The sequence below is a fragment of the Myotis nattereri genome, assembly GCF_964212035.1.
Source record: "Myotis nattereri genome assembly, chromosome: 3".
NCBI lineage: Eukaryota > Metazoa > Chordata > Mammalia > Chiroptera > Vespertilionidae > Myotis > Myotis nattereri.
Window position 1 is genome coordinate 32,804,761 of NC_138077.1, and position 16,477 is coordinate 32,821,237.

At 39.0% G+C, this 16,477-nt stretch overlaps 1 protein-coding gene across 1 annotated transcript in view; it reads left to right on the forward strand.

Moving 5' to 3' along the window:
* FNDC3B (fibronectin type III domain containing 3B) overlaps positions 1–16,477 on the forward strand; it is a 332,113-nt gene that overhangs the window by 161,548 nt on the left and 154,088 nt on the right. Inside the window, exon 4 of the mRNA XM_081085667.1 lies at positions 14,416–14,492. Within this exon, the coding sequence (XP_080941793.1) occupies positions 14,416–14,492 (77 nt within the window). The remainder of the gene's footprint in view (positions 1–14,415; positions 14,493–16,477) is intronic.

A 16,477-nucleotide genomic window follows, 5' to 3' on the forward strand; every position in this document is an offset into this window, starting at 1 on the left:
GATATTTTATAGGTGAAATCAGGGGGGAAAGAAGTCATAAAACACTCAAAGGCAGGGATGGAAATAAAGAGATGAAAAAGACAGACAGCAATCAGGTTTTTTCATGCTCACAGTTTATTCTGAGTGGGATGACTTGAGAAGGCAGGGTGTACATGGAATGTTTTGGCTTGAAGGGCTTTATGAGTTACTCATGTTTGTATATTGTATATGTCTGTTTATGGCTATGCTCCCACCTAACCATTGATAGTACTATATGTGAAATTACAGTTTGCTATCCTTTTGTTGTTTTTATTGCACACGTTGATAATTTTGCCTTCTCCCCTTTTTACCTGTCCTAATATGGCCTACTCTCGGCCATTCCTGATTATCAAACTGAGGGCTGGTGGTTATCTGGATAAGGCAGCTTTAGACTTTAACCATTCTGTTGAAAAGCTTGCTGTTTTTTAGTTCAAGAAAAACAGTAGTGAATCGACCAGGACAGTGGTTGGCAAACTGCAGCTCGCGAGCCACATGCGGCTCTGTGGCCCCTTGAGTGTGGCCACGAAGTTTCAATTGCACTGTACGTGTGCGCCCGCACGTGGTATTTTGTGGAAGAGCCACACTCAAGGGGCCGCAGTTTGCCGACCACTGGCTAGGAGATCTTCCTGGTAACCTGTTTCCCAAGTATACACCCTCCATTTTCATTTGTCTCAGGCCCCCTTTGTAAATGGAGGGTTAATACTTGAAAGTAAAATTGTAGCCTGTTTATTATTAAAATAGTTTCTTGGGCCAGGACTAGAAAGCATCTATGCCATACGGCTGTCTGCTGCCCTTAAACAGTAACCTTGTCAGCTTATTTTTATAGCTGAGAAAATAGCTGGCCAGGGTGACCCAACCTTCCTGCAGTTACTCAGAGGTGTTTAAGTACTGCCTTTGATCAGACTGCAAATGGCAGAGTCTAACCTATTTGAGGTTGTTTACTGTCAGTTCCCAGCCTGCTTTTTGTGGGGGTTTTTTTTGTTTGGGTTTTTTTGTGTGTGTGGGTTTTTTTTTTTGCATACAAACAAAAGTGTAAGGGCAACAGGCTATGTCAGCATGGCTAGTCTACAGAAACTCTTATATACCTTCCTAGCCTCTGTGTGGTTTAAGTAAGGCAGACTAGAACTATAAATTAAACTAGTCATCTCAAAGCCCATTATTAGGTCCCAGCCACTGGACAATTTAGAGAATTTTTATTAGCAATCACACTTTTGTAAAATTAAGTTATTTTAGAAGATTGCTGGCCTTTGGTTGAAAGAAACTTTCAACCTGACATTGGGTGATTGTGAGTGAGTGAGGAGCCTACCAGGTTGGAAAGAAAATGGCATCAGATATATAAACTGTGATTTATTTTATGGAACCTTTGGTTTATTTTTTTCATTTCCATAGTAACTCTTGGTTTTCTTTAGTATCTCTATTCCATGGATCCCAGACATTTCTCTTTTGCCTTTGGATTTGAGCCACATGAGTTAAAGAACTAAGCTAGTAAATTGTGTTGGGGGGTGTTGTCAATAAAATGCCTTTAGGATGTTGTCAAAGACTTTCCTTTAGAGCACAACTCTTATAGGGGCCTGCCCTTTGTTTTGAGCCAACCCTGAGAGCAGTTAAAAGGGATCCTCAGTGGTTCGCTTTGTAAAGCCTCATTAGAGCAATGGGTAATTGAACTCCTCTCAACATATTGAGTGCTTAAAGCTATACATCATCATCATCATTATTATTATTATTATTATTATTATTATTATTATTATTTGTATTTCAGCTTTCAGGTGGGTGATGTTTCTAATGTTCTTTCATTTGTAACAGATGAATAACGTAAAACACATCTTGTGAGGAATATAATCATATTGCTGTGTGGTTAAAGATTTCAGTACTATTTTTCAAACTTGCCCTTCTAGAGGATGATATTGAAATTGTAAAGTGGAGCACAAATAATATAGGAAGTGCACATTTGCCTCAGAGTTCTTCATGCAGCTGTTATGAAAACATCTACTTGCTGTCTTGTCTTGCTTGCTGCTCTATCCCTCCTGGGAGAAGGCCTTGTGGTCAGCCAAATGGGGTGGGAGTGGCGTCTGGGGAGGAAGAGTGGACAAGGTTTTATTCATACCTGTTTCCTTCCATAACCCTTCCTGAGAGCAAAGAAAGCTGGTGAGAGAATGAAGACAACCCCTTCTGAATACTCAGGGCCATAGTGAACAATTCTGCCCCATTCCTGCTCTCCCTGCCATAGGCTTAAATATATATGTATACTAGTGGCCCAGTGCACAAAATTTGTGCACATTAAAAGGGATTTAATTAGAGGAAATATTTTAATATTGCTATTTGCCCTTTCTCTATAATAGAAATGTCAGAGATGAAAGAAAATTAGTAAAATGTATATGAAAATCTCCCTCCTGTCAGAGTCCGGGGTGTGCCGCAGAACCCAGGGCCAAGTCCCCGCACCCCTGTGCACACCAAGAAATCACTTGATGCCCAGACCCAGCCAGCCCCACCCACACTGGGCTAGACCCAGACCCTGCCGGCTGCATACCTGTCAAGCCCTGCCCTCCCCACAGCATCACGTCAGCGCTGGGCAGGGACTCACGCAGGCTGCATCATGTCCCAGACTGGGGCACATGCAGGCAGTGTCACACGCAGGCGGTGTCACATCCCAGGCCATGGGCGCATGCAGGCAGCGCCATGCCAGCGCTGAGCAGGGATCCACGCAGGCAGCATCACATTAGTGCTGGGCAGGCCTCTACGCACCTTCGATGGGGGCTGCCCCAGGGCCAGGCCGCGCAGCCGGTCTGCGTGCGCCTCCGCTGGGGGTGGCCTCTGGGCCAGGCCATGCGGAGGCCCTTCTGGTGATAACAGTCCCCGCCCACTCACTCCTGCTGTGTATGCCACCTGCTGAGTGGTTGTGATGTGACAGCGTCCCAGATAATTTGCATATTCCTCTATTATTAGTATAGGTATACTAATATACTAGAGCAGGGGTGGGCAAACTTTTTGACTCGAGGGCCACAATGGGTTCTTAAACTGGACCGGAGGGCCCGGAACAAAAGCATGAATGGAGTGTTTGTGTGAACTAATATAAGTTCAAAGTAAACATCATTACATAAAAGGGTACGGTCTTTTTTTTTTTAGTTTTATTCATTTCAAATGGGCAGGATCCAGCCCGCAGGCCATAGTTTGCCCACGGCTGTACTAGAGGCTTGATGCACGAAATTCATGCAAAAGTAGGCCTTCCCCCAGCTGCCAGCACCGGCTTCCCTCTGGCACCCGGGACCTGGACTTCCCTCGCAGCCCTGGCTTCATCTAGAACAGCCGTTGGCAAACTACGGCCCGTGGGCCGGATCCGGCCCATTTGAAATGAATAAAACTAAAAAAAAAAGAAAAAGACCGTACCCTTTTATGTAATGATGTTTACTTTGAATTTATATTAGTTCACACAAACACTCCATCCATGCTTTTGTTCCGGCCCTCCGGTCCAGTTTAAGAACCCATTGTGGCCCTCGAGTCAAAAAGTTTGCCCACCCCTGATCTAGAAGGTGATCTGGAAGGACGTCTGGTCTAATTAGCATATTATGCTATATATATGTGTGTGTATATCTATATCTATATCTATATTATCTTTATAGTTGAAATATCTTTATAGTTGAAAGTATTACATATGTCTCTTTTTCCCCCATTGATATATCTTTATATCTTTATAGTTGAAATATATATCTTTCTTTATAGTTGAAATATATATCTTTCAACTATAAATATATATCTTTATAGTTGAAATATAATATATCTTTATAGTTGAAAGTATTACATATGTCTCTTTTTCCCCCATTGCCCTCTCCAGTCCCCCCCTTTTTAATATATTTTTATTGATTTCAGGGAAGAAGGGATAGGGATAGAGAGCTAGAAACATCAATAATGTGAGAGGATCATTGATCAGCTGCCTCCTGTGCACCCACTACTGAGGATCCAGCTCACAACCCAGGCATGTGGCCTGACTGTAATTAAACCTAGACCTCCTGGTTCATAGGTCGACATTCAACCACTGCGCCATGCCAGCCAGGCCCTGCCATAGGCTTTTAATGAATAATCTTTAGATTTGATTCTTTATCCTGCAAAATTAAAAATTTTTAATATATTTCTTTGAAAACATCAGTTTGTGTTATATCTCGGGACATTTAAAATAATTCTGTTCTAATAAGTTTTTACCCTCAACAAAACTATCTGGAGGGTTCCCGTGAAGTTATGCTCACCTATTTCGACTCAGTTTTTCTGGTAACTCTCTCTTGAATTTATTAGCTGGAATGCCAACTGTTTCTCAAATTGGTTTTCATTCTATATGAGAAAGTGTGAGGGGCTTCTGATGCCCTTGATGGGCACAAGAGAAACCATGCTGTGAAAGCTTTAATTTTAAAGGCTTTGAAATGAAGTGCTTAATGCTTTTGGTGTCTTTATTTTAATTTTGCTGCTAATATTTGCAGGGACTGACTTTGTAAAATATCAGAAGCCCTTTCTCATTATTAGTGAGTTATATTTAGTTATATTTGTATCATTCCTCAGAGCTTTGAAGTTTATAAGGACCTGGTTTAAGAATAAATAAGCAGATCCCTGGATTAGCTCCTTTAAAACCTGACATTAAAAATTAAAAAAAAAAAAAAAAAGACTAAGTCTTAGTATTCATTTAAATGAGTTTAACTGGTAGGGTGATTCTGAGTGTTTTTCATAGTTAGGTTCTGAATGTGGATAGGGTGACATAGGTTAACTTTAACAGTAGGGAGACTTTGGGAGGCCCAGCTGCAGTACCTGGCGGGGTATATGAATCCACTCTTGGTTTGCTTTTGTTTTTGTCCCCCACCCCCACCCCCAGACATCTCGAATCATTTCTCATAGGCCTTATGTGCCTGGCTCCACGCTGAGATGCACAGTGTGTCACAGAAACCTCAGGCCAAAACTAGGACCCAAAACCGAGTCGTTCCCTTGCCCCCAACGCACTTCTGTGCACCTGTGCATTACTCATTCTGCATGCCATTCTCTCCATAATTAAGAACAAAATTGCTTGTTCTCTTCAATGTCATTGTGTCCTTGGCCCCTGCCCAGGGTCTGGCAACTAGATCGGGTTCAGCAAAGCCACAACCAAGAGCTCTAATCTCAGGAGTTGGAAGCTATATTACTGGCTTCTGTCATAGTGCCTAATATCTTTAACAATCTTAGAGCTTGTATCCCTGAAGCCCTGAGTTTAAATCAAGCTCTTTTTAAAACTATGCTAGGCCACCGTACCTGTTGGGACTGAATTCAACAAATTCCATTGCCATTCATTTTCAGTCACTTTAGAGTTTTAAGTATACTTCTCTACCCACCCCATGGATAATTTTTTATTATCCAGCTTCAGAACTCTTGGCCTCTAATAAAACAATGCTGCTTATTTATGTAGTAGTTTGTTAGTAACGTATCCATTGTAAAATCATCTATGTGGCTTTAAACTCCTTACAGCATCTTACACAATAGTGTTTATTGAATTGAATTCAATAAAATATTAGCTAATATAAATAAAACACTCTGTAATTACACAGTAGTTAAATGGATTTCATTAACATTTAAGCCTTAAACCCAGTCAATAAAGTAGATTGGGTAGATAATCTCAATTTTATTGAAATTGAGGAAAATCACGATTCGTGAAGTTTAGTTTTATGTGAAAATTAAACCCTTCTTTTTCTGCTCTTGTTGCCCTTATAACAGCTAAGTAGCAAAACAAGTTCAAACAAATATTTGGAAAGAAAAGGCTTACATTTCAACTTGGCAAAACAGATTTATTAACTAATGCAGCTTCTTCCTTCTTGTGTTTTGAAATAGTTAAGTTATAAAATGGTGGCGAGCCATTGTTTAGAAATGGTATCCGTGACTCAGTTTTGGTTGTTAATAATGGTATATCTCAGATCTCAGTAGGAATGTTTGGTCATTGGGCAATTGGTTGTTCTGGCCACTTGCTACTTTTAAAGACAATGGCTGACCCAGACTAGAAATTCTTGTAAGAAAGCCAGTGTCAAAGATGAAGAAGATTCGACTTTCAGAAAACAAGGCTGATGCTTTGATTCAGAGCTGTCTCAGGACAGTTAGGTACACCCAGCTTTCTAAGGTTTCCTAGAAGTTAGAGAAGACCGACAAGTAATTTGGTGAGAGGTACAGAGCTAGGATTAGGGGAAAGGAAATAGATTACTCTGAGAAAGCAGCCTGCCTTTCGTCTTTTTAAAATTGATTTTTATTTTTTAATAATCATAAGTCATATATTTTAAATGCTTTACAGTTTTTTAAATGACTATTATTTCCAAGCTACAGGAAGGGAACGTGTTTTTAGAAGAAAATATGTGAACAACCAAACAACGAACTTGCTCATTTGAGAAACTCTGCAATTCTTCATTTGTCTCTGTGGTAAATGCTTACTCTCTATTAACCTCTTTGTTCATACAGCATTTTCCTTCTTGTAGTACAGTGTTAAGGTTATTTTTTTTAAAATACCATTATTTGACAAGACAGTGTGCTGGGCACTTTATATGTATCTCCCAGTCTCCAGAACAACTCTTAGAAGCAGCTCTTTTTTTTTAAAAAAAAAATATATTTTATTGATTTTTTACAGAGAAGAAGGGAGAGAGATAGAGAGTTAGAAACATCGATGAGAGAGAAACATCAATCAGCTGCCTCCTGCACATCCCCCACTGGGGATATGCGTGCAACCCAGGCACATGCCCTTGACCGGAATCGAACCTGCGACCCTTCAGTCCGCAGGCCGACGCTCTATCCACTGAGCCAAACTGGTTTCGGCAGAAGCAGCTCTTTTTGTAGGTCAGAAAAGTGTTGATCTGTCAGAGAGATTTTAAGTAATTTGCCCAAGGTCATGCTAGAAAACCACATTCAAACCCAGGCTCAGGAGCTCCAGGGCTGCTGCTGTTCTCAATGCTCTTCTGCTCTCCAGCCTGTTTCTCTCTGTCAGGATGCCTTTGGGAAGAAGTAGTAGTTACAGGTGGGCAAGACCATATATCTGAGCCAGGGAAATGTATTATCTAATACCCGGCTCTGTGTGAAAACTGCATCTTCAGAGAAAATGACTTTGCAGCAGCATTTTAAGAAACAACACATCTTACTCCAGGTGAAAAGTAAAATGAGAAACTTTGAGCTAAAAACCAGAAGAACTGACTACTAGACTCTGTTGTTCCATCACCTGCCTGCTGGTCAGTTTGCTTCTGGCCTCAGTTTCTTTATTTATAAAGTAGTGAGGCTACTGCTAAATCTTTAGGACCTTTTAACTGCTCATTTCTGCAGTTACTGATGGGTTCACAGGATGATAATCTTTTAAAATCTTGCTAAATTTAGATAGTGCCTGCTTATATCTATTTGTTTTCCATGTCTGTATCTCCATAATTAGACTTCCAGTCCTTTGAGGATAGAGAATGCATCTTACTGGTCTTTGCATAACACTGTGTCTAGAAATAGCATCCTCTCAAATATGAATGTATATGGAATGAAGATGTACTCTGGGAGATTTATACTCATTTGCTTTTTGGTAGTTTACTAGTAACCCCAGTTTTATTATCTTCCATTTCTTTGGTTATGTGTTCATCATCTTTTTAAAAAATATCTTTATTGATATACAATGCACACAACATTCTAAAACATTTTCATCACCCCAACAGGAAACCCTGCACCCTTTAGGCACTTGCTACCCAAATCCCTCTTACCCCTCAGCCCTTGGAAACGACATGAGTTCTGTCTCTATTGATTTATTTATTCTGGACATTTCATATAACTGGAATCACAAAATATGTGACCTTTTGTGTCTGGCTTCTTTTACTTGGCATAATGTTTTCAAGTTTTATCCACATAGTAGCATATATCAGTACTTTCTTTTTATGGCCAAGCAATAGGCCATTGTTTGTATTATATCACATTTTATTTATCTATTCATCCCCTAATGGGCATTTTGGCTGTTTCTACCTTTTGGCTATTGTGAACAGTACTGCTGTGAACATGTGTGTGCATGTGTGTGTTTGAGTTCCAGTGTTTGATTCTCATGGGTGTGTATACCTAGGAGTGGTATTGATGGGTCATGTGGTAAATTTATGTTCAACTTTTTGAAAAAGTGCCAAATTATTTTCCACAGCAGCTGTGCCATTTCTACCAGCAATTGTACAAGAGTTCCAGTTTTTCCACATCTTCATCAACAGTTTTTATTTTTCTGAAAATAGCCACTGTAGGCAAGTGTGAAGTGGTACGTCATTGTGGTTTTGATTTGCATTTCCCTAATGATTAGTGATGTTGAGCATCTTTTTATGTGCTGTTGGCTATTTATATATCTTCTTTTGTGAAATATCTATTCAAGCCCTTGCCTATTTTTAAATTGGGCTGTTGTTGTTGTTGTTTTGTGTGTGTGTGTGTGTGTGTGTGTGTGTGTGTGTGTGTTTGCTGATTTGTGAGAATACTTTATATATTTGAGGTACAGGTCTCTTATCAGATATAAGATTTGTAAATATTTTTTTTCACAATTTATAGCTTGTCTATTCGCTTTGTTAATATTGTCCTTTGATGCACAAAAGTTTTTAACTTTTATGAAGTTCAGTTTATTATTTTTTTTTTATGATTTGCAGATTGACTTTTCTGTTTCTGCAAAATGGCCATTGGGATTTTGATAGAAATTACATTGACTATATTGCTTTGAGGAGTAGTGCCATCTTAGCAATATTAAGTTTCTCATTCATTCCATGTCTTCATTTGGTTACTTCCATTTATTTAGGTCTTTTATTTTCTTTTTTTATCCACTCCCAAGGATATGTTTATTGATTTTAGAGAGGGAGTGAGGAGAGAGACAGACAGACAGACATGGATGTGAGAGAGAAATATCCATTGGTTGCCTCCCATATTTGCCCCCCCCCCCCACCCCCAACGCTCTCTGCCTCTCACTCTCTCAAAAGAAAAATGAATTTAAAAAAAACTTTAAAAATGACAACAACCAATACAACAATAGCTGTTTGGTGTGAATAATAAAAATTATACCTATGTTTTTTGTCAGATTGGCAAAAAATATATTTTTTGGTGTGCTGTAGAATTTTAGTAATTAGTTTATATGTGCCATGAGATGAAAAAGTTTGAAAATCACTTACCTAAGGAATTATCAGAAATGTGGCTCCTGGACAGCAGCAGCTGTATCACCTGAGAACTTATTAGAAACAGAGGCCCGGTGCATGAAAATTCATGCACTGGATGGGGGAGTCCCTCAGCCTGGCCTGCCCCCTCTCACAGTCTAGGAGCCCTCAGGGGCGGGAGGCGACCCGGTGATCAGGGGAAGGCAACACCCCCATCACACCTCTGCTGCTGCCACTGCCAGCAGCACAAGCCTCAGCCGGTCCTCGTTACCTGAGCCTGGGGCCTACCCTGGGCAGCTCAGCAGCCGCCATCCGAGGCTTGCCTGCGCCTCGGGCTGGCCCTGGGGCGGCTAGGCAACCACCATCCAAGGCTTGCCTGAGCCTGTCAGTGGGGGGTGCAGGAGGCCCCTGGCAGGGCTGACGGGACCCCAGCGGCAGGCATGCGGTGCAGCCGGCCCCACCTTTACTGTGGGCACCACCATTTTGTGACAGCATGTCAATCAATTTGCATATTGCCTCTTTATAATATAGGATGCTAACTTTGGGGGCTCATCCCAGGCCCTCTGATCGTGGAACTATGGGAAGGGGAACGCAGCAATCTGGATTTTAAGAAACCCTGTAGGTAAAGCTGATGCTCAGTAAAGTTTAAGAACCACTGTACTAGAGTTTAAGATTCTTTGAGGTTAGGACCTGTACTTTATTACTTTGTATTCCTTTTACTTCTCTTGTGGGATTAGTTAGTGTTAAATAATTTTTAAAAAAAGTCAATGTTCCCCAAAGTGCCTACGTCATCTCTTGGCTTAGCTGTGTGTCTTGAGTCACCATAATTGGAGATTGATTATTAGACAGTCACAGAATTGATCAGAAGACCTTTTATATTCAGATTTAGATCCATGGCAAACAGCATAAGTGCACTTTTATTCAGATCTTTAGTCCTGATAATTACTTTCACCATAATTATTTACTTACCTACTAGCTGTGGCCTTATCCTTATGACTATTGCCAGCAAGAATTTCTCTTCTTTGGCTATTTAGACAGACTTGAGGGTCACTTTTATAGGGTTTATTGGATTTTATCACATCATTATTTTGCTTTTGCTTTATTTTTCCCATTAGTGTTATCTCTCGCTATGTGTGATCTCAGTTCCTTTACATCCTTTGTGAACATGGCATTTAAATTAATAGGATAAGAATGTGATCTTTTTCAACTGAAGGACTTGTATGCATGCATATAAGCATAACCAATGGACATAAGACACTGGGAGGTAGGGGAGGCCAAGGGATTGTCAAGGGCGGGGAAAAAAACGGACACATATGTAATACCCTTTGTAATATTTTAAGCAATAAAACAATAAAATAAAAAAAATTGAAAAAAAAGAATGTGATCTTTTGCTACCAAGGGCTGTTGTTGAAAATGACCATTGAACACACAAGTATCAGTTTATAGACAGGTACAGTAATACATTTCTCTTTATTCACTGCTTGTTCACTTATTGGTGAATACTTAGCTTATAAAAACACCAATTAAACATTTCTGAAATTGTGGTATAATTATTTATAGCTATTTCTAAGGCTGGTTTAGGTGATAATTTATACCCTGGATTCTCAATTATCACCACTTTCAGATTTCTAAACGTCATTTGTACATTCACCATGAGTCAATCTAGTTACCTCTGGTCCCAGAGTCGGTGAATATTTTGAATATAGCATCAGAGCAAGAGCTTTATAAATGTGTGAGCTCTGGGGGATCCCTGGCAGCAGGGAAGAAGCACAGAAGGGAGCAGAGTGGCTTCACAGTCTTGGCAGGGTCTTGGGGACTTTTCATGTGCATGTGTGGTCCTAAAAATACCATTTGCTGGACTTACCTTCCGTCTCTTTGATATGAGAATTAAGTCATAAGATCATTACATGAATTACTGTTGATTGAATGATTATGGTATAAGTAAATTAAATATCAATTCATTAACAAATTCTATCAGACTTTTAAGATGTTATACCATGCCTATTGCAGTTTAATTTTTAATTACGATAAACCAATCATAGTGCTTGTGTCTCACATCTTGTTGAGTGCAAAAAGAATTCTTAACTGTTGAAGTCACAGCCTAAAACCTGAAATTGATCAACATTCCCAAGGCATTTTTTTTTCATGGAGTTACTTGGCTCTTAGCAAACACTTTAGTTTCAGTTCTAGAAACTGCATGAGATATTTTTCATCTGTCTTTGGAAGAGTTCATGTGGTCTCTAGCTGAACGTCTGAATTAGCTTCTCAAAAAAAAATCTCACTGACAGTATTTTGGAAGTGTATGTTTGCTTACTTTCATTTTCAAATTATTTAATGTATGTGTACACATTTCTATGTAGACCTGCCTGTATATAACGAGATTGTTTAATCAAAGGGGATTCCAGATACCTTAAGAGATTTAAAAATTATTTTTAAAAAGTTTAATAGTTCAATGATTTCCTAGTGTAGTCAGAGGAAGTTTAGGGAGAGAAGTTTGTGTTTTAATTAGGTAGGTAAGGGTTATAATAATGTCAGGAGGTTCTGTGCAGACACAGGTTTGCACAGAGGCAGTAACTCATTGATTGATGAGAAACAAGTGTTTAGAGAGACAATAACTTTTCACATACCAGACATTCATTCATTCATTCATTCATTCATTCATTCATTCATTCATTGCTTTTAATCTCCAGAATGCTTGTGAATGCAATGGTTTATTTTATTTCAGAAAAAAGAGGAACCTTGGGGTTCCAAAGGCACAGTTGAGTTTCGGAAGTCATTACTGTATGCTTTGCAGTGCTTTTTGTAAGGGTTTGATGACAGTGACAAGAGGAAGGGGATGGACAAGCATGTTAAAGTCATTTGGCTACTTTTGAAATCAAGACTGGGAAGAAAACATTTTCTGGCTGTAAATCACTCACTTGTCCTACATTCTTTAAAGTATTTTACACAAATGACTTTAACAGTTTTAGGGGTCATGTCTTGGGTTAAGAGACTGTGCCTGGTATACATTTTTGTGATTTAAAAACAATACTGAGGTGGTAGCATTTCTGTTCACATATGTGCTGTGAAGTATTTGATATTTGTTTGATGTACAATATTGCCTCTTAAGGCAATATTGTATAAAGTGTAGTTGCTGATTTTACGTGTTTATAAGGACATTTAAAGTAAATCAGTACTTATAATGTTAACAAAAAAGTAAACTGAAAAAAACAACAACTTATAAATAAAAATTTTAAAAACGTAAAAATTGCTAACATTTTGATGAGTGATTTTTGTGCTATGTACTACTAAGCATTTTTGCATACATTATTGAATTTAATCTTTAAACCCAATGTATCAGGTAGGAGTTGTTCTCATTTATACCTGTTGAGCAGTGAGGCTCCAAAAGTGAATTGTTCAAGGTCACATAACCAGTGTGACTAGTGAGCTGGGAATGAAACCAGGCAGAGACCCTTGGATTTCATAGATACTGCTCAGGCTAAGGCTGAAATAGTTGTCTGTGGTTCTTAAGTGAGGCAATCCAAATAAAAGTATTTAGTACATACCGAAATGTCTTGATGACTATGGCAAAAATGCTAAAACTAATGAGAAAGATAGATTTGGAAAGTACCTTCAGTGATTAGTATATGTACTAATTGAAATCATACTTTAAGATAGAATAGGCTCACTCAATTATGACATTGTCTTTTGCTTTAAATAATCATCAATTTGTTAGCCTGAGAGAGGCCACTGTGGTCTTGTATGTGTTTAGAGATTATCAGATAGTTCAGTGCTTTGGTGTATTGTCCATGAAGTTGCAGTGTGAACTCTGGTCAGATGGTATGGATATCAGCGTCTTCTCTGCTCTCCTCTGTTTTCATCCCTCTACTTGTAGACCTGTGGATGGGTACCCCAACATCCCTGTCCCTCTATATCCCCAACTGGTCCTCTCCTATGAAGTAGTTAGAACATTGAGTTATACTGTGCGGTGAGGGGTGCATTGTGCTTACATGTAAATGCAGCATTGGGTGGCAGGATCTATTTTCTTTTGCCAAGAAAAGTGTTGTATTTTTCTTGGTTTTTGTTACAGTTCAATAATTTTCATTGCCGGCAGCACAACACTCTTTGGGAGAGAGAAAATAAACAACACAGGGCACTTGGAGCCAGGAAGTCGCATCTCAGACTAGAAACATGTGGGAGGGAGGTGGGGGAGGGAAGGTAAACATATGATGATAGAAGATGATTTGGGTGGTGGGCACACAATGCAGCGTATAGATCACTTATCATGGAAATGTACACCTGAAACCTATATAATTATATTAACCAATGTCACCAAAATAAATTTAATTTTTAAAACCCCACAGTGTGGATTAACATTTGAGCAGTGTGTGTTAAATAGGGGAGCCAGCTACCAACCTAAAAACCAGTGGTGGTGTTCCTGCACATCTAGGGAAACCATGTAATCACGGGATCTTGGGTAGGGTGTCAGAAGTTGATTTTGATGTTATGACAAATATTATGGTTTCTTTGTAATTAAATATTAACTCAAACTGTATTTTAGGTGAGTCTTACCTTGCTGATCATTGTTTGTATTAGACCTGTAATTAACTTTTGATGAATTTGAAACTAACCTATTGTTATTTGAATGTTTTACTTTGAAATAACCCCAAGTAAACTTGTCATGAGTATTTCTAATAGTACCTAGTTTTAAAATGTGATCTTTTTTCCCTCTGCCTTAGAACATAAGAGGCATACCAAATTCAGTTAGCTTGAAGTGTTTTTGGTTTCTTCTCTTTGAAAATTAATGTCATGTTACAATAACTTACTGAAAATAATAATTTGAAATGAAAATTATGAACCTACATCCATTGGGGCTTTTTAAACTAGAGGAGATAAACCATTTAAAATTAATTTGTTTAATGTAAATCAATTTTGTATTTTGAATGTTATTAATACATTCTTTTAAAGACAAATAAAAAGAAACTTTTTGCCCCACTTTGTTGGGGCAAAGACTTAAGAGTTGGACTACTCTTAACTAAGCATCCTTGAGGATTTGGGAATCATTAAATATTTATAAAGATGCTCATAGTTTTGCTCTCCCCCCCCCCCCTTGACTTATACAGCTGGAGAATTTCTTTTCATCCATAATTTCATGTCTAAGGCACAGTGTAACAATTATTGAAGAGAAAATAGTCCAAGTGATTAATTCTCTTTAGTTTTGATAACGTTTTTAAAATATCAATGATTATTTTGAGTACTGTATGTTTTTCAACTGTTAATATCTTGCTCTTGCTTCTTTTAGGACCTGCTGAAGTTCCGATGATGTCACCCAATGGATCCATTCCTCCTATCCATGTGCCTCCAGGTTATATCTCACAGGTAACCAGTTGATGGACGTCTCCACTCACTATGGGCACTGTCATTGTGCCAAGAGAAAACATGTGGAGGCTTGAAAACGTATTCCAAGATTAATTTAGTTCAGATGATGCCAGAATTGTCGTTTTTGTGGTACCAGGCAGCTCTTCCCAAGTCTCGCTGCTTAACAGGCCAGAGTTAAAGGGAGGAAAACACAGCTGGGTGGCTAGGCTGCCTTTGGCCAAGATGGGTGTCACGCTTGACCAATGATTGTGATTTCTTCATAGAGTCTACTGAATTAGAGACTAATCAGTAAAAATATCAAAGGAGACATTGTTTGTGCAAGTAGGGCCTGTCCTCTCTTCTAGGAGTCTCATTTCTACACAATGCGGTACATCTTGGGCTTGGTGCATTACTGAATATGATGTGAGAACTTGGCTGTTTGTACTTACATTTCTCTAAAATTTTGTTTTTCTTTTAAATAAAATAGCCAATAGCAATTTAAAAAGTAAAAGGTATATTAAAAGATTAAAAAATTGTTAAAGGAAAAAGTTATACTCCTGTACCAGGATAAGGTTTTAAATGTTGTGTGTGCTTGGAATGTGGATATCTGTATATACTTTAACTGTGGTCCTAGGCTCAGCACAATATGAATGTCTCCCTTTGTCCCTGCACATCTTCCTTTCCAAATTCCTAACCAGAAAATTCCTGTTTTTCTCCTTTGCCTTTTTGTTCTTTTTTTCCCCTCCTTGTAAGAACATCCTATACTCATTGAAAAAAAAAAATCAGAAAAGAATAAAAAATATTTGTGTAATTTTACTACCCACAGAAGATAATAATCATTTTGTTAGCATTTTTTGGATTATATTCCTCCAAATTTTTTTCTTTCTATTCCTCCTCTGTTTTTATAGTGGTTTAAAAAAATCTGTCATTTTAAGTTTTTAATGATTTGCTAGGATAAAAATATTGGCAGCTACAATAGAAAAATTGCTGATGTGCAGGCAGGAATCAAAGCAATTTTATCCTTCTCTGATGTAAAACTTACCCATTTCTTTACCATCTAAGTCATAGTGCAGCCACTATAGTATCATTTTTTCCATCCTTTCACGTGAGCCAATTTGGCATCTTTGTTTTGTTTTGTTTTGAGTTGCCAGAATGTTGGCTAGTCCTTCCCCTGTTTTAAATAAATGGCTTGTTTTACACAAGTCTTTGTAAATAAGTCACTGGAGGGAGAAAAGGGTGCAGAGCAGTCCCTTCCAGCAGGACATGTGATGACGGATCACATCCACGTTGCCAGTCAATTAACAGAAAAGAACAAGGAATGCAGGATGCCATTATGGCCCTTCATTTATTTTGAGGAAGTGTTTCATTCCATTGAACATAGTACAGTTCTCACCATTGAGATGGCAGAAAAACACCTCCTTTTATGTTAAAGGTCCATTTATGGAATGCCAGTTAAAAGTTAAACATTCTGGTAGAGAAAAGCCACAGTGTACTTTTTCTTGCCAGTGGTGTTACTATCATTTACATATAAGGGAGCTGAGGCTCAGAGTGGAACCAGAATCGCAACCCACACATTTCTGATTTTACCAACCTTTTTCCCACTCTGATGTGATCTTGAAGTCAGCCACAGAGCCTGCCTTGATGGATGTATTTGCTTTCTATTACATTACTTTCTGACAATGTGAGTGTGGTTGTGTGGAGTGTGCCTACTCATGAATCTTTCTCCAGGACTAACACCAGTTTCTCATGTATGAGATCGTCCATTATTATAAGAAAACTAAAGGCCCAGTGCACAGAATTCATGTATGGGGTGGTGGGGGTCTCTCATCCTGGCCTGCACCCTCTCCTGTCCTGGATCCCTGCCGGGGATTTCCTAAACTGTCAGTCAGACATCCCTCTTGGAATCCGGGACCGCTGGCTCCTAACCACTCACCTGCCTGCCTGCCTGATCGCCCCTAACTGCTCTCCACTGCCAGCCTTATCACCCCACCTGCTCTCCCCTGCCA